This window comes from Garra rufa, chromosome 5 (genome assembly GCF_049309525.1).
Source record: "Garra rufa chromosome 5, GarRuf1.0, whole genome shotgun sequence".
Classification (NCBI taxonomy): Eukaryota; Metazoa; Chordata; class Actinopteri; order Cypriniformes; family Cyprinidae; genus Garra; species Garra rufa.
The window spans coordinates 33,671,675-33,689,556 of NC_133365.1; the positions used below are offsets into that span (position 1 = coordinate 33,671,675).

Below are 17,882 nucleotides of genomic sequence, written 5' to 3' on the forward strand. Positions count from 1 at the left end.
CAAATGTGCCCTCAATATGTCTTTAACAACATTATGTTCAAGTCAACTAATGATTAATTTGGACATCCAATCATGCATTGTTACTGAAACCTCCTTTCACATCATTTTAACCCTCCTATTATACTGTAGTCTGTATGTTATATTATATTTACGGTACAAAGTTTGTAAAGTGAGATACAATTTATATAACAACAGAGCTGTCCTCACATTTGTCTTGGGACACTGTCAAAGTCAACATGAGCATCTCAAAAAACAATGTGGTTATATAAATACATGTTTTAATAATGAATGCCGATGTGTAGCGAAGCCCAGCTAGTAAGAGCTGTACGGGTAAAACCTCACTCCCCTGATCTCAAGAGGCACACCAGGCACACTTCATGTGTCTTTTTTTTAATAACATCCAATTTTGATAATAATGTGAACTCTAAAACAGTGTTTCTCAACCAAGGAGTTCTTTTTTTAACGGCCACATAAAGGCTGAAGTCCCTACATCCCTAGCACAGCATATGCGTTTTGGTCCCTGTCTCATACCTGATGGCAATATCATGCACACTGATGTTTTCTTGAGACATGGTGAGCAAAAGATCAGGCAGTTTGATGTCCAGAAACAGTGACAAATCTTCTGCTTCCCAGCTCATATCCAGCAAATGCAGCAGACATGTCTGCACGCATGACAGGGCAGGCAGCAGGACCCTAACGACATAACAGACGATAATAGACATAAGACAAAGAAATAATTGTTGTCCAAAGTTTTTGAACAATAAGATTTTTAAATGTTTTTGCAACATTAAAATGCACCAAGCCTGCATTTATTTGATCCAAAATACAGCAAAAGTGGTAATATTTAAAATAACGGCTTTCTATTTGAATATATATGAAAATGTAATTTATTCCTGTGATCAAAGCAAAATTTTCAGCATCATTACTCCAGTCTGTAGTGTCACATAATCCTTCAGAAATCATTCTAATATGCTGATTTGCTGATCAGCATTTATCTGAAATAAAAAGCCTTTGTAACATTACACACTATACCATTGAAAAGCTTGTAGTAAGTATATTTTATAAGTATGTTGTAAGTATATATTACAAGGATGCTTTAAAATTTATCAAAAGTGATGATAAAGACAAAAAAATATATATTTCAGATAAATGCTGTTTTTCTGAACTTTCCATTCCTCAAAGAAACCTGGTAAAAAGCTACTGTACTATAATTACAATAATAATGAATGTTTTTTTAAGCGGCAACGATTTATGAAGGGTCATGTGACTGGAGCCATGATGCTAAAAATGTAGCTTTGAAATCACAGGAATAAATTACTTTTTAAAATATATTCTAATAGAAAGCAGTTTTTTAAATAGTAAAATATTTCAAAATTGTACCGTTTTTGCTGTACAATTTCAGATCAAATGCAGGCTTGGTGAGCAGAAGAGTCTTCTTAAAAAACATTACAAATCTCAGTTTAAAAACTTTTGACTGGTAGTGTATATGAAGACTAAAGCAGCTGTCTCGATTCATCATGAACGTAACAGCAGTTCTGGCGTTGCATATTTATTACTACTAACTTCAAAAGCACACAATTTAGTATTTAAAAACAGTAAAGAGAGAACCCACTTCTCATTCAGTGCATTGAAGCTCTGCACGGCCTCCACTAGCATGAGAACCAGCAGATGATACGAGTGCCTGACCAGCTCTCTCATCTCCTGCCCGCTGCCCGCCAACTGAGAAAAGTAACTGAGAAAGACAGATCGAGTTAAAATAATGATATTAGGACAGTAGTCAGATATTAGCATCATCAGAAGTGGAACCTATCATCTTTTAGATAACATACTTGGTGAAATCTTTCTGAGATGCCAAGAGTTCCTGGAGAAACAAAATACAGGGTGCCTGGAAGAGGTGCGGTTTCCCCAGGGTGAGTATGCACTGCTGCACGAGCTCTAGCACCTCACATACACTCAGAGCCTGGGCCTTCTTTAGAGCTAGAGTATGAAGAACACTGGAACACAAAAACAGAAACACACTTCATTACTGCTGGCCAGAGACAAAACACAATATGAGGCCCTGGACCACAAAACCAGTCATAAGGGTCAATTATTTGAAACTGAGATATTGAATAAGTAAGCTTTTCATTGATTGTAAGATTGTTTGTTAGGATAAGACAACATTTGGCTGAGATACAACTATTTGAAAATCTGGAATCTGAGGGAACAAAAAAAAACAAAAAATCTAAATATTGAGAAAATCACCTTTAAAGTTGTCCAAATGAAGATCTTAGCAATGCATATTACTAATCAAAAATTAAGTTTTGATATATTTACAGTAGAAAATGTACAAAATATCTTTATGGAACATGATCTTTAGTAATATCCTAATGATTTTTCGGCATAAAACAAATTTCGACACATACAATGTATTTTTGGCTATAACTTTTACTATTACTTAAGACTGGTTTGTGGTCCAGGGATATATATATGTGCAAGAACACACTGAAAATCTAGATATAAGCAAATAAACCAATAAATAAACTGCATTCAGCAGAGTAAAAAAAAAATCAAAAAGGTCTGGAAGAACAATGAGAGTGAACTATCCCAAGTTTATGCATCAAAATCTGTTGAATCATAGCATCACACATAGCCATTCACATAATGAGGTGAAAATACCTGGTCTCATTAATGACCATGTCCTTCATAAAGCTGAGGATGTGTTTGAGGATCGGGAAGCGGTCTTTAACAGGTGGTGCCATGCGAGGCTCCTCCATAGATCGTAGGGAAAGGAGCCTCAATCGTCCCCGACTGAAAGGTGCTTTACGTGGGAAGACTATTGGGGACAGAGGCTCTCCTGTTTGAGACTGAAGACTTTCTGAGGAGCCCGTGGCACCCTGAGAACTAATGCTGTTGGAAGGTCCAGCATCCACTGGTGCAGAGAACGTCTGCTCATGCTGAGTGGCCCCTGGGGGCGTCGCTGCTTCTGCTCCCTCAGGAGTCTGGGAGATAGAGGGAGCAGAGGGACTGGGCTGGAAGTCTCCCTCTGAAGTGGAAACAGATCGAAGAAGAGGAGCAGCACAAGCGCCATCTTCTGGTCTGGAAGGCTCTTGTTCTGGAAGCGCAGAGGTTCCTCCACTCGGACTGAATCGGAAGAGGAACAAACTTCTACTGATGCAAATTTCAGCTGTTAAAATGAGAAGGAGAGAGTGAGAACACAGCAGCATTGTTTTAAAATACTGTGTATCAAAAAATATTATCATCAATATTTACCAAGTGACTCCATTGTAACCTCATTCTGTCCATCTTTTCCCTCTACTCCATTCATTTTACCCATAAGGTAGCGCTGTTTCATCTCCAACTAAAGAAGGGTTGAAAAGAGAGAAGTAAATAAAAAGAAATATGTTATATTAAAACCAATAATCATAAGCCATACTTACCATCCATGTTCTGATGCCATCAGCGAGGGCGTAGACCTGAAGAAGGTCCTCACTAAGACTGCTCTGGCCATTTTTAGCAACTAATGCGGAGGGGGAAAAAAAGGAAGCATGATCAAAAGAACATTAGTACTGGGACTGACATGTATGACTGCCAAATTGCCCTGTTTACACAAAGGTCTTATAGAAACAGATCAAATACTGTTTGTACCAAGGGATTAAGGTTTTGATGGTTTAATATTGCCTTGGAGTTTTAGGATTTTGGCAATAGTAAGCATTAAGAAGCAAAATTAACAAAAAATATTTTCTATCTATCTATCTATCTATCTATCTATATATATATATATATATATATATATATATATATATATATATATATATATATATATATATAGATAGCCGTTCAAAAGTTTTGGATCAGTCTTCTCTGTTCATCAAGGCTGCGATTATTTGATTTATAAAAAAATAATACAGAAAAAGCAGTAATATTGTAAATTATTATTGCTATTTAAAATTGTGGTTTTCTTTTTTAATATACTTTAAAATACAATTTATTCCTCTGATGCAAAGCTGAATTTTCAGCATCATTACTCCAGTCTTCAGTGTCACATATTCCTTCAGAAATCATTCTAACATGCTCATTTGTTATCAATGTTGGAAACTGTTTTGCTGATTTATATACATTTTTTTGGAACCTGTTACTTTTTTTATTTCAAGATTCTTTAAAAATAGAAATAGAAATCTTTTAAAATATTTTGTAATTACCATTCAACATTTGGGCTCAGTACATTTTTCTTTCTTTCTTTCCTTGAAAGAAATTAATACTTTTATTTAGCAAGGATGTGTTAAATTGATCAAAAAGTGATAGTAAAGACTTACATTGTTAGAAAAGATTTTTATTTTGAATAAATGCTGTTCTTTTTAACATTTTATTCAACAAAGAATCCCGAAAAAGTTATCACAGGCTCCAAAAAATATAAAGCAGCACAACTGTTTCCAACATAATTAATAATGAATCAGCATATTAGAATGATTTCTGAAAGATCATGTGACACTGAAGACCGGAGTAATTGTTGATGAAAACACATACAGATTAATTATGTTTTAAAGTATATTCAAATAGAAAACACTTCGTTTTAAATAGCAATAATATTTCAAAATATGAGTTTTTTTTTTTTTGCTGAAATAAAACGGGCTTTGATGAGCATACGAGACTTCTTTTTAAAAAAAAATATTACAAAGAAAGTTGCTCATAGGCTTACAAATATAAATAAATAATGACATTTTTGGCCAAAATTCTATATTAGTACAAGTTTTAAGAGTGTGTCAGCAACATTTCTCTTTAGTGTTTGCTTTTTTGAACCTGTATGATTTTAAAATGTCTTGAATTACCAAAGCTCCTAAGACTGTTGTGAAGTGCTGGTGTGTGATACACCATGGCCGCCCAGGCGGCGTTTACAGCCTGGTCAACTTTTGAGCCTGCAGCAATCTCGTTCCTAATCAGCTGCTTCTTGCAGGTAATCAAAAGGGCCCTCATAAGCTCCGTCCTGCCATCAGAAGACTCCTGCGAAGGATCCCAGCAGGCAAACTCTTTCAGTAATGCAACCAATTCATCTCCCAAAGGAGCTGGCTCTTCCTGCGAAACAAAATTTCACAAGATGCACAAACATGATTAGACTTCTTTTTAGCTGAAACACACGCATAAAGTCATAATCCAAGTACTCTCACCTTATCGGCATCCGGGCTGGCCAGGGCTAACTTTTTATCTCCAGGAAGTCCACTCAAACCATGTCTAAACATAGGCTTCCATAGAGGACAGGACAGGACATGGTTCATCAAGCCTGCAGGTAATTCTTTTACACCACGGATCTCTTCAACAGAAAGATAGACAGAACACAAAATCATCATCGTAAGTCAATGTGTCTTCACACTTTTTCAACTATCAATTCATAATGCAGTTTATATTTTAAACCGTTTTTAATACAATGTTGGTCTATACCCTGATTATACAACATTTTTACTATTTATTTAATTAAACGAGAACCCATTTCTAAATTAAATACAAGGGATAGAATTAGCCTTTATAAAATAATTGAACAGAGAAATAATCAGTAATCGACTATCACACCATAAGGTGATTTCAGAGCCATGGTGCGGGAAGCCAGACGGCCCATTAGCCTGGACACAAGGAGTTGCAGGTCTGAGGTCCAGGACACTGTGACGTCTGGAAGGCCATATGCTGTCACTGTGAACTTGTAACCCCATTCATTATTACTGCTGTCTGAATGGAACAGAAACTGCAGCTGGGGACCCACTTTAAATGTCACTTTCTGAAAAAAAAAAGTAGCATTTATTATACATTTATATTTTTATTTTCTTCAAGACAGAGTAAATGAAAAACTGGGGTTATGTTCAAGCAAGGAACACAATTAAAGAAAAAGCTCACCCAAAAATGAAAATTTTGTCATGAATTACTCACCCTCATGTCGTTCCAAACCCACAAGACCTTTGTTCATCTTCAGAACACAAATTTAGATATTATTGATCTGAGAGCTTTCTGACCCTGCATAGAGAGCAATGCAACTGATACATTCAAGGCCAAGAAAGGTAGTAAGGACATCAAGCACAAAATACATTTTGTGCACAAAGAAAACAAAAATGAAGTCACATAGATTATTTTAATAATGTCCTTACTACCTTTGTGTACCTTTGTTGCTGTCTATGCAGGGTCAGAAAGCTCTCAGATTTCATCAAAAAATATCTTAATTTGTGTTCTGAAGATGAATGAAGACTTTACAGGTTTGGATCAACATGAGGGTGAGTAATTAATAACAGAATTATCCTTTTTGGGAGAACTATCCTATTAAAGTCTTCCTTATTAATAAACTATTTGTGATATAATTAATTACATAATTAACACATTCGGTTGACAACTACAGTTAAAGCAGTCTAATAAAACCTTTTTTGTACCTTTGGCCATTTCTCTGTGCCGACCTTCATATCATATCGCACTTTTCCTCCCCTAGCATCAGTGAATTCCAGATAGTCATACCTACAAAAAGAAACAAAACACTTAATTAGTGTAAACATAATGCATACTCAAGCCTCATGGTATGTGACCCTGGACCACAAAACCAGTCTTAAGTAGCATGGGTATACAGTAGTCAACATTTGAAGTGGATCAAAACCTTTCAACGATTTCCAACGATTATCGATTTTTCTTTTATGGCAAAAATCATTAGGATATTAAGTAAAGATCATGTTATTTTGTAATATCTTGTAAATTTCCTACAGTAAATAAATAAAACTTATTTTCTTATTAGTAATATGCATTGCTACGAACTTAATTTGAACAACTTCAAAGGCGATTTTCTCAATATTTAGATTTTTTTGCATCCTCAGATTCCAGATTTTCAAATAATTGTATCTTGCCCAAACATTGTCCTATCCTAACACACAATACATCACAGCTTTCAGATTGACCCGTATTACTGGTTTGTGGTCCAGGGTCATGTATCTGTAGCAGAAAAAGTGTGAGATTGATTCCTGATTTCACCAGAAGGTGGGAGTAGAGTTGTAAAATAAGCCCATCACACCTTTTCTCTGTTTCACAACGTTCATCAAACTCCACCTCGAAGGACGTGGCACCAGGACAGACGAAGACGGTGGTCTCGTGTCTGCTGTTCTCATAGTTATGAGGTGACTCCATATGCCACGTCCTCAATACAACAGGCTGCTGCGTCTGCTGACAGCCCTCCATATCAACCTACAAACACACAAGGATAAAAACAAGGATAAATGCATTATTCTTACTAACTGTCATTCAGTTATTAGTTGCTTGGTTATCTATAGTGGAAAAATCCAAATGAAATACTCCTTTACACTCATTTTCAGTTATTTTAATTGAAAGTGAATGTGTCAAAATGCTTTATGACAGAGTGAACTGACCTTAGAGAAGATGTCCTCTGTGTCACTAGACAGATTCTTTAGCAGGTCTGCCAGAGGGTAGAATCTCTTGAGCAGCACACAGTGAGGAATATCCAGAGCGCACAGCTCCAGCAGGAAGATGGTCTAAAACAGCACACAATCCACATTTAATATATGCACAAATATAAACAGAAGCAGAAATAAATGAATAAATAATAAACTAAAGATATAGTGGGATAAAGCGGTCTTCTACCAGCTGCCTTGTTGCCATGGCGAGAATGGATCCACTGAGTTTCTCCATGATGTCAGCTCCAGAGAAGCGCTTAATAAGAGGATTCAGTAGATCTCTGGTACCTGACAGGAACTGTTCCACATCTAATGTTCAAGAGAAACAACACAGATGTGTTCAAATAATCACTTTTTAAGATAAGGCTTTATCTGACAAAAAAAAAATTGTTGTGTACTTTAATATATTTTAAAATGTAATTTATTTCTGTGATGGCAAACTACATTTTCAGCAGCAATTAGTTTTCAGTGTCACATGATCCATCAGAAATAATTCTAATATGACATTTTGGTGCTCAGGTAACATTTCTGATTATAATATGTTGAAATGAGTTGTGCTACTTAATATTTTGTGGAAACCGTATTTAGGATTTTCTGATGAATAGAAAGTTCCAAAGAATTGCATTTAGGAGATCTCTTGTAACATTATCAATGTTTTAATGTCACTTTTAATGCATCCTTGCTGAATTTAAGTATTTCATTAAAAAAGCGTATTAAAAAAGTGTATATATGTTATATTCTATCATACTTCAATCTTCAACCTACTTCAATCTTCAACCTACTTCAATCAAAACTACTTCAATCTAAAAGTATACACTACTGTCTTACAGTTAAAGCTGACAGTACAGTCTTTAGTCCTAGAAAAAGTGTTACTGGAATGTTGTGCAACAATTTGCTGTTTTACAGAACTTAAATATCTGAAGGCTAAAACACAAGTTAAAAACACAAGGAACTGGACTACATCTTTACAGTGACTGCAGAACGACAGAGACCAATGAAAATTTAGAAATACAAATTTAAACTTAACTATACTACATTTCAAGGCGCACTTTTAAACAATCTAATTATTAATCTAAATGGCAATTCTTCAATTTAGCTTTGTTACTGATATACTCACAATACAATAATTGTAATTAAAAAGGCATTACAATGTTTTAATATATACATTTACTACAATGTCAGCATATTTCAGAAGTGGTCTCAGATTTTTCAACCTTACTGTATTTTCAATGGCTCTAAAAAGCATTATTGGAAAATATGGCTGGGTTTTGACAAATTTCACAATTCAATTTCATTCTGATTTACAAGCTTGCGATTCGATTTCCTGTTTGATATTGATTATTTTGGATATATTAATCAGGTACAGTACATGCCTAATTTTCTCAAGAAAAAAAATCTCTGAACTTATCTAGCTGGCTAATGAGTTCATGGTCACCGGATATTTTTTTCCGGAAGTAAATGTGACATTATGTGACATTGTTTACAAGCTGTTATACTGATGAATAAACAGCGCAAATCAGCATTTAGGCTATTGCTTGAATACAATAAAATAGACAAAATTAATATCAAAAGTAATAAAGCACATAGATTATTTTGATTTATTAAATGGGAGGCTTGCTTCAATGTTTCGTTCATTAAGCAAAAACAGGCTAGACTAATCGATTCTTGAGATTTAAGAACCAATATCATTTCGTAAAAATGAAAATTGATTAAACTCGAGAAATCCTTTACCTAGCCCTAATGGAAAACCAAGAAATGTGCACTAACATTTAAGCAGGATTTCCCTGGCCAGATCAGCAGAAGTGGTCGTTCCTCCTTTGAGCTGCAGGAAGCACCAAGACAAAAGGCTCCCTTGTAAAGCCCAGAACAGAGACAGCAGGACCCTCCAAATAGACCCTCCTCTGGAATCCAACATCAACACCTCACACTAAAAAAAATGGAGAGGGGCATTTTACAGGGATTAACATTACATAACTCTTTATACAGTTAGACAAGGGAAAACTATTAGTGAGCTGTAATGCAACACATTCTAATACGGCGTGTCAGCTTACAGATGTTAATGCACAATGTAAACATCTAAAGCAGCTATTTGCAGGAGCGTATATATGTGTGCAGAAGTGACTAGATAAGGTACCTCTCTAGTGGCAACAATGAGCAACGTGTCCATTACGGTCAGCACAGGTGAGATGTCGAAGTCAGATGGGGCTCCTTTAGGAGGCAGCAAGAGGAGACCTTTCGGGTCCTGATCACTGTGAACAGAGATTAGCAAGAGAAGAAAGTAAGCTACACAGTTTCACAGGACAGGTTAAGGACAGAAAAGAATGCTAGTTTAAAGGCAGGAGTTTGATACCTGAAGTAACTGCAGAGAGACTCAAATGTCAGTTTCACAGACTCTGGCTGTTTTTCCTCGGTTATGTTTTTCTGAGAAAAGCAGCAACAACAAAAAATTGCTCATACAAAAGCAATTCAATAATGATAATATTTAACCAAGGCAAGTACACCGTCAAAGTCTTACCATCATGTGGAAGAGTTTGTCCCTCCGGCTCTGTTTGTTAGGGAAGAAAATGGCAGCTCCATTGAGGATGGCTTTTACAGCTTCTTTTCTCAGAGCTTTCTCCACTGCTGTCTCTCCTTCAGGGCCGTCCACCACTGCAAAGCACAAAAACTGTGGGCATTATCAAAACAAAATGGCATTATTACATGGCTTTTAACAAATTCAAACTAATGTTTTAAAGATGTCAGTGTTTTTTATCCATCAATTTTAACTGATATATTTTGGAAATTAGAAATTACACCACTGTTCAGATTGTGGTTAGTATGTTGTTGTTTTTTTAATTAATACTTTTATTTATAGAAGTCAAATTAAATTGATCAAGTGACAGTATAACATTTATAATGTAGCAAAAGATTTATACTTTAAATAAATTTTGTTCTTTGACCCTTCTATTCAACTTTCTAAAAAACACAGCACAACAGTTCAACATTAAAAAAAGAAATGTTTCTTGAGGACCAAAACAGAATATTAGAATGATTTCTCAAGGACAATTCAGCTTTGAAACAGGAAATGTATAAAATGTAAAATATGTTAATAAAAAAAAGTTATTTTAAATTGTAGTATTACAGCTTCTACTGTATTTTTAAACAAATAAATGCAACCTTGGTAAACATAAAAGGCTCCCATAGAAAAAAAAAAGTAAAAGTAAAAAATACAGACTCCAAACTTTTAATCTGTAATGTTTGCTACAATGGAAACACATTAAAGTGTTAGTTCACCCAAAAATTCTACTTCAACTTCAACGCTGTTCCAACAGATCATCATTTATGTTTAATGTTCTGTACAGCACAGCTTGTTCTCAAAGCTGGTTTCCAATTAGCCTGGCTAACGCCAGACCACGTTATGACTTCGTCATGATTCGTGGTCTGGGAACCACATGTTCATTTTCTCGTGTTTGAGGCGTGGTTTACGAATGCCCAGAGCCGTTTATTGGGCGCTACGAATGTCTATCAAATGCGCCTGTGCGTAGCTCATAGCCAATCGTTTCAATCATGCCGGATGACGTATACAACAATGGTTTAACGCCAAAAGTTGCTCTTTTTTTCAAAATAAACTTGCTTTCTAAACTACTTAGAACACTAAGGGGCCGTTCATATGTCGCATCTTTTGTGAGCTAAATTGCGTTATTTCAAATGTGGACGCGCGGTATGCGCGCGCATAATGGAAGCGCAGCGGTTGCGACGCGCTCGCGTTTTCCATGCGCAAGCTACAGAGCGGTTTGGAAAGGAGAAAGCGACGCGCCTAGCGTTTTCCACGCGTTTTTAGGCGTGACATGTGAACGGCTGCATCGAATGTTAACTTGCTGCCATGCTGGATCCATAGTTATAAACAAACTGCTTCGGTGAGTCGCATAGAAGGCGTCATCGTCTTGCTGCTCCCTCCCCGTTCTGTGATTGGTTCCCTATCTGAGGTGAAAATTTGGTCCATGGTTTCCATGCTACCTTCCAGCGTGAATAAAATCGCGCTGCGCGGAAGGCAGCATGGGGACACCCAGGCTAGTTTCCAATAGTACTCGTTGAACAAAAATAAAACTGTACATGAATCTACACAGCAGCAAGTCATTACAAACAAACCACTGCAGTGTGTCTCGATTTGTCACAGCCATGCTGTTGAGTCACACAAACCAGTACACGAGTCTAACCTTGACACAAGTGACTGTAGAGCTCTCCGACAGCTTCTGCAGGGTCCACGTCTGTGCTGGCTGAGGGTGATGCTGATGCTGAAGCTGAGGCTGTGATGTCTAATGGCTGTGACTCTGTCAGGCTGGGCAGCATTGAGAAGCAGTTCTGGAGCAGCTGAAGCAGGAGAACTCTTGTCTTTATGGCCTCCTCTCCCTCACTGAAAGTGCATATGCACATACAAAAATACACAGCAGTCATTTTTACAAAAAACAAATTTTGAACACTTAAAAAATATTTCTTGAGCACCAAATCATCATCAGTTCAGAGAAATCATCAACCTGCTGTTCTTTAGAAAAATCCTTCTAATACTTCCCACAAATTCTTTTTTTCAGCACTTTTGTATATTTCCAACAATGACTGTATGATTTGAGATCCATCTTTTCACACTAAGGACAACTGAGGGACTCATAAGCAACTATTACAGAAGTTTCAAACACACTGATGCTCCAGAAGAAAACACAACGCATTAAGAGCCATGGGGGTGAAAACTTTTGAACAGAATGAAGATTTTTCTTATTTTGCCTAAATGTCATATTGTTTTCATTTAGTACTGCCTTTCAGAAGCCAAAATAAGTTACATTTACCCTGATCTTCAAATTCAAAAAGTTTTCAATCCCCGGCTGTTAATGCATTCCTTCTGAAGCATCATGTAACCATGTTTTATGTGAAATATCTTATTTAGGTCAGTACAAAAATAAAAAAATAACATGCATTTTGTATGATCCCTCTTATTTTGGTAAAATAATTAACATTTTGCTGATTCTGCAAGGTGTATGTAAACTGTACATCCAATTTCTAAACCATTTAAAATAAAATCCATGCACATTTAAATAAACATAAATTCACATTACAGTTAATGTAAATACACATTACAGCTTTACTCACATAGATCTTAGTTTGCGGTAGAAGTTCCAGAACAGCAGCAGGCTGAGGTCGCTGAAGTCCAGCAGGGACTTCTGCTTGGACAGAGACACATCCTGTAACATAGGCTCAGGGTTTTTACAGCTCTCTTTAGAGATGCATGCAAAATTCACAAAAAAATGCATTATGAATTTTTAGAGTTGTGTTTAAAAAAAATCAGGTCACTTGCAAGAGGACATTTGGTTGGTGTACCATATCTCTGGTGAGCTGCTGGATGAAATAAAGGGTTTTCTTCATGAGCGCAAGACCCGTAACCACGCCTGAAACGCTCCCCTCGGTCTGAGCGTTCAGATCCTCCACATCTTCCATCCGCTCTGAGTCTGGACACAAATAACCACTGAAACTCATCTGCTGAACCCCCAACCGCTCTGCTGTGTCCTGTCTAGCACACAGGAACTTCACCATCAGAAACTACGCACAGAAAGACAGAAAGAGTGGATGTTAATCAAGTGTGTTAATAATTCATCATTTTTAATTAAAATGTCAAAATGACAGACTTGCACTTGAAATGATCAAATGTTGGCTCACGTTAAGATCTGTCTGATGGGTTAAACCAAGTCTCTGCCCTATTATTTTTTTGTTTTGTTTGTTTAATAGTCCATTTCACCCAGATCTTCGTCACAATACAGAAGGAATTATCTGTAGCTACTTCTATTTCAAATAATTTAGTAAAAAATATTTATTATTTGAACTTAATAATACAGTCTTTTAGGACTGTAGGTGGCCAAACTCCCACAGTTAATAACATACTGTAATTCCTGTGGGTTTAGGTTTTTCGCACATTTCCATCACTTGCCTTTCTGCTATCTTTGCACTTATTGTGGGAAAGCTACTGGGTTATTTTGCCATGACAAAAAGAAGTTAAAAGTTTGTTACCATTACCATGATTTATGCTTTTGAAAAAAGATTAGTCTAAAACTTTTTTGTGGCAATGTCAACATCAAACTATTAAAAAAAGAAAGAAAAGAGAAAAATAGAAGCCATACTTTTGATACTCTGCATTGTTGCAGCTTGATCTCCACGTCGTTCCAATCCTCTTCCACCTCAAACCAGCCAATGGGCTCATCCTCACTGGTTTCTGGCATCCTTGTGCTAGAGTGTGTGTGTGTGTGTGTGTTTGTGAACGTAATACACATGGCAGTGTGTGGGGTACAGAGGCAGATAATGGCGAGGTCAATTGACTCACAGAAACATCATCACTGAATTTACAGCCATCCTGGCCGTATGCACACGTGCAAAGACCAAAATACACTCTCACATGCACTGGGCAAGACAATGCATTCTCACGCTATTATTTACACTCACACAAGCTGCTCTCTCTCACACACTGCTAAACAATCACCATGTAAAGTTCAATTTAAAGATTTAAAGTTAATGTGCCTTATGAGCAACAATGTTAAATTAAAGGATTAGTTCACTTCCAGATCAAAAATGTACAGATAATTTACTCACCGTCTTGTCATGTCTTTCTTTCCTCAGTCGTAAAGAAATTATGTTTTTTGAGAAAAACATTTCAGAAATTTTCTCCATATAGTGGACTTTTATGGTGCCCGCGAGTTTAAACCTCCACAATGCAGTTTAAATGCAGCTTCAAAGGGCTCTAGAAGGGTCTTATCTAGCGAAACAATCGGTTATTTTCTAAAAAAAAATTATTATAAATGCTTGTCTTGTCTAGCCCTGCGATGCACATGCGTACTCCGCACTCTGGTAAAAGACAAAGAAATAATTTTTTTTTATTTTTTTAACAACTGATTGTTTCGCTAGATAAAACCCTTCCTCTTCAGCTGGAATCGTTTAGAGGCTTTTGAAGCTGCATTTAAACTGCATTTTGGAAGTTCAAACTCACAGGCATCATAGAAGTCTACTCTATGGAGATCAATTCTCAAATGATTTTTCTGAAAAAACTATTTCTTTATGACTGAAGAAAGAAAGACATGAATATCTTGGATGACAAGGGGGTGAGTAAATTATCTTTACATTTTTGTTCTGGAAGTGAACTAATCTTTAAACTCACATCAACAACAGACGTTACAGACGAAAAAACTGACATACCTGTCTTGGACATATTCTTTATAGTCTTTGTTGTCCCAGCTGTCATACTTTTTGAATCTTTTGAAGTGCTTTTCTGCATCAAATGCTTCACTGTCATTGTAGGCAAACACCAAGCCACATTTAGCACCGATTGCACCTTTACGCACCTGAAGCGTAGGAACACAGCAGCGCTTTAGAACTAGGTTGTGTCGATTAATCTAACAGAACATACTCTCATGCTGCCTTCATGTGCTATCGTAATTATGGTAAATACCAAAATCCGACATCTAAATTGCACATGAACTCCCACTCACGTTGTAATTTCCACTCAATTTATGATACCCGAGTTGCCGAGATGGGATAAACTTTGACCTTTCAACATGGCGGACAGCAACGAAACTATACTGAATGATGAGCATTGCATGATGTTAAAAGTTCTCTGCTGTTTAGTTGGTTAGTTTGTAGCCCCCATAATGCTGGGGCATAAAGGATTTTAATAACGTCGCTATTTAAACATAGTGTTGTCTTTAAAAATACCGTTAAGAGAAGATGCTAGCTTGTCGTGGCTCGCCTCCAGTAGGGTGCTGTGCGGTACAGTGTTCTGAAGGAGGCAATTTTCTCATGTTATTTTATTTGGTCTGTTTTACCAAAGTAGCATGTGAGGACAAATTGCGAGTCCGCCGTGTTTCTCTTCACTACGACAACAAAAGCACCTGAACACGACACACTGGTAATTTCCACTTCACAAGTGGAAAGCATCATCTTTCCCATGTCACATGAAGGCAGCATAATGCAGGAGTTCTCAACTCTGGCCCTCGAGGTCCATTTTCCTGCAGAGTTTAGCTCCAACCCTAATCAAACACACCTGAACAAGCTAATCAAGCTCTTCATCATTACTAGAAAGTTACAGGCAGGTGAGTTTGATCAAGGTTGGAGGTAAACTCTGCAGGAAAGTGGACCTCGAGGGCCAGAGTTGAGAACCTCTGCTCTAATGTCATGTTTAAAACGTATGAAGCACAAATGTTTGGGTGTGTACTAAAGCTCTTCTCACTTTTATCTTGATCTGTGTGACCTGGAAGCAGCTCTGGTTTTCAGTGGAGAGAATCACACTGGCTTTCCTCTTTCCATTCTCTGTCAGAAAACCTGCAGGTACAAATGAAACATCACATTAAGAGTGTCAACTTTGCATTTGTTTCTTTCGAAGCATTACAGATAACCTAAAAAAACAGCTGAATCTTATCGCTTTTCTTCACAGAGACTGTTCTTTTAAAGCACACAGCTGTTTTAAAAAACTTTGCTATTCACCACAGCACTTTGTGATTTCTCTGTGAAGCACTCAACCAAAATACCTCTAAATACCTCAAAAACTCTACTCCAAATAAAACCAGGGCCAGGTTGGGTGGAATGTTATGTATTATTTGCATACCATCTCCAGTGTTAGGCTCCGTCAGCATGTTTTCTGGGCCAGACTTCTCTTCTTTACTCTTCACATCACAGGCCTGCAGATGGAGCTGGATGGGTTTACCTACAAACACAAACATCTATTACAATGGTGTAGCATAAATGCAGCTAATCTCTATATTTCTAAACAAATGAAAATGTAATCCACTCCTAAACAGGTGCTACCGGTTGAGTTTTGAGTCTTTTTATCTGTGTTTTTTCTGTACTGAAGGCAAGATTCTCTGTAGTAATGACTAATCTCTCCTCATTCATATTTATATGTGGAGCTACAATTACAAAATTTGCACTAAAGTCATAAAAGCAAATAAACAAACAAAACAAATATGAAGATGATTTATGGCAGATTTTCCAAACTGTACTTCAAAGGATTAAGTATTATCAGAAATGAGTTCCCAGCTAGTTTAGCATGATATTACTGCTCCTGCTTCAGCCTTATTACGGCAGCAAACTTCCTTGACTATTACGCCGGAATGGGAGTGTAGTTCCTAATCTTATCGGCCTAGAAAATTGAAGCTTTGCATTTCCGCCGGTCTTAGTACACGATATAACTACAGAAGAGTAAAGTTTTAAATAGGACAAATATCGAAACTTGTTGGTCATTTTTGAACGTGATGCTATTGGTCTCATAGGATTCAATGATCTATGCTAAGCTATGCTAAAAGTGATATCGCCAGAACAGGGGAACAGCTGAATGGATTTCAAAACGGTAAAACTCAACTTATTAACTCGGGGGGAGTTGGAGAATGAGCCTATTTCCAAAAAAAGTGGAGTGTTCATTCAGACCTTCATTCAGAAATTAAGATATTTTGATGAAATCTGAGCTTTCTGACCCTGCATAGACAGCAATGCAACTAACACGTTAAAGGTCCAGAAAAGTAGTAAGGATTTCATTAAAATAGTCCATGTGACATCAGTGGTTCAACCGTGATTTGATGAAGTGTTGCCATCTATGCAGGGTCAGAAATCTCTCAGATTTCATCAAAAATATCTTAATTTGTGTTCTGAAGATAAACAAAGGTCTTACAGATTTAGAACAACATGAGGGTGACAAATTAATGACAGAATTTTTATTTTTGGGTGAAATATTCCTTTTACCACTAAAATAACACGGATCTAAATATAGTCACATTTTGCATGCTTATCCTTTCTTGTTATGTACATTCATTAGGATCATCATATGTAGAGGTTGACTGCCTCAAAAATGCTGAAAATCCTTTGGAATTAATGTGCATTACCATTACGGTAGAGTAGTCTCAACCGGACCGACGCCATAGAGGCCAGCAGTGAGGAAGCTCTGTACTCTGAGTCCAGATGCTCACAGATACCAGACAGAGAGATGAGGACTTTAGCCACGCTGCCTCGAGCCAGAGCAAATGCTAACAGAGTCAGCTCAGCCTCAGGAGACACACAGCAGCTAGAGAGAGACAGGATGGTTAAAAGCGAAGCACTTCTGATAAGCTTTCTCAGCAGAGAAAGGCAGAGTGTCCAATTACGTTCAGATGAAACAGCTGTAATTATTCACTGATAGAAAACAGTTTTCCATTATTATCAGGCTGACTTGTGTTGTATAATTAAAACCAAAAGGGGCTTGCCACTATCGCCCTCCACGTTAGCATTGTTTTGACCTATTAATAACAGATTAAAACGTGCTGACTTGAGCTGAGCTTGTGCTAGTAGAGTTTGATTCTTACTCTGCTATGCGTAGTAGAAAGCCGTCCACCTCTTCCAGAATGTTCGCAGAGAGGAATTTAGGAAATTCCATTGAAGATGGCGTTAAGGACAGGGGCGGCATGTGCTGTAAGGCTTTCCTAGAGAACAAAAAGG

The 17,882-nt window shown here is 37.0% G+C and overlaps 1 protein-coding gene across 1 annotated transcript in view; it reads right to left on the reverse strand.

Moving 5' to 3' along the window:
• The window catches only part of zzef1 (zinc finger, ZZ-type with EF hand domain 1), a 59,055-nt gene that overhangs the window by 32,038 nt on the left and 9,135 nt on the right, over window positions 1-17,882 (reverse strand). Inside the window, exons 7-32 of the mRNA XM_073839821.1 lie at window positions 17,750-17,866; window positions 17,294-17,472; window positions 16,024-16,122; window positions 15,649-15,740; window positions 14,619-14,764; window positions 13,553-13,658; window positions 12,759-12,977; window positions 12,531-12,622; window positions 11,606-11,802; window positions 9,925-10,058; window positions 9,760-9,830; window positions 9,544-9,658; window positions 9,177-9,336; window positions 7,597-7,718; window positions 7,365-7,487; window positions 7,013-7,182; window positions 6,387-6,468; window positions 5,545-5,746; window positions 5,145-5,287; window positions 4,809-5,052; window positions 3,420-3,499; window positions 3,253-3,340; window positions 2,659-3,166; window positions 1,830-1,994; window positions 1,613-1,732; window positions 532-693 (exon numbers count right to left, since the gene is read on the reverse strand). Of these exons, the coding sequence (XP_073695922.1) occupies window positions 532-693; window positions 1,613-1,732; window positions 1,830-1,994; window positions 2,659-3,166; window positions 3,253-3,340; window positions 3,420-3,499; window positions 4,809-5,052; window positions 5,145-5,287; window positions 5,545-5,746; window positions 6,387-6,468; window positions 7,013-7,182; window positions 7,365-7,487; window positions 7,597-7,718; window positions 9,177-9,336; window positions 9,544-9,658; window positions 9,760-9,830; window positions 9,925-10,058; window positions 11,606-11,802; window positions 12,531-12,622; window positions 12,759-12,977; window positions 13,553-13,658; window positions 14,619-14,764; window positions 15,649-15,740; window positions 16,024-16,122; window positions 17,294-17,472; window positions 17,750-17,866 (3,936 nt within the window). The remainder of the gene's footprint in view (window positions 1-531; window positions 694-1,612; window positions 1,733-1,829; window positions 1,995-2,658; window positions 3,167-3,252; window positions 3,341-3,419; window positions 3,500-4,808; window positions 5,053-5,144; window positions 5,288-5,544; window positions 5,747-6,386; window positions 6,469-7,012; window positions 7,183-7,364; window positions 7,488-7,596; window positions 7,719-9,176; window positions 9,337-9,543; window positions 9,659-9,759; window positions 9,831-9,924; window positions 10,059-11,605; window positions 11,803-12,530; window positions 12,623-12,758; window positions 12,978-13,552; window positions 13,659-14,618; window positions 14,765-15,648; window positions 15,741-16,023; window positions 16,123-17,293; window positions 17,473-17,749; window positions 17,867-17,882) is intronic.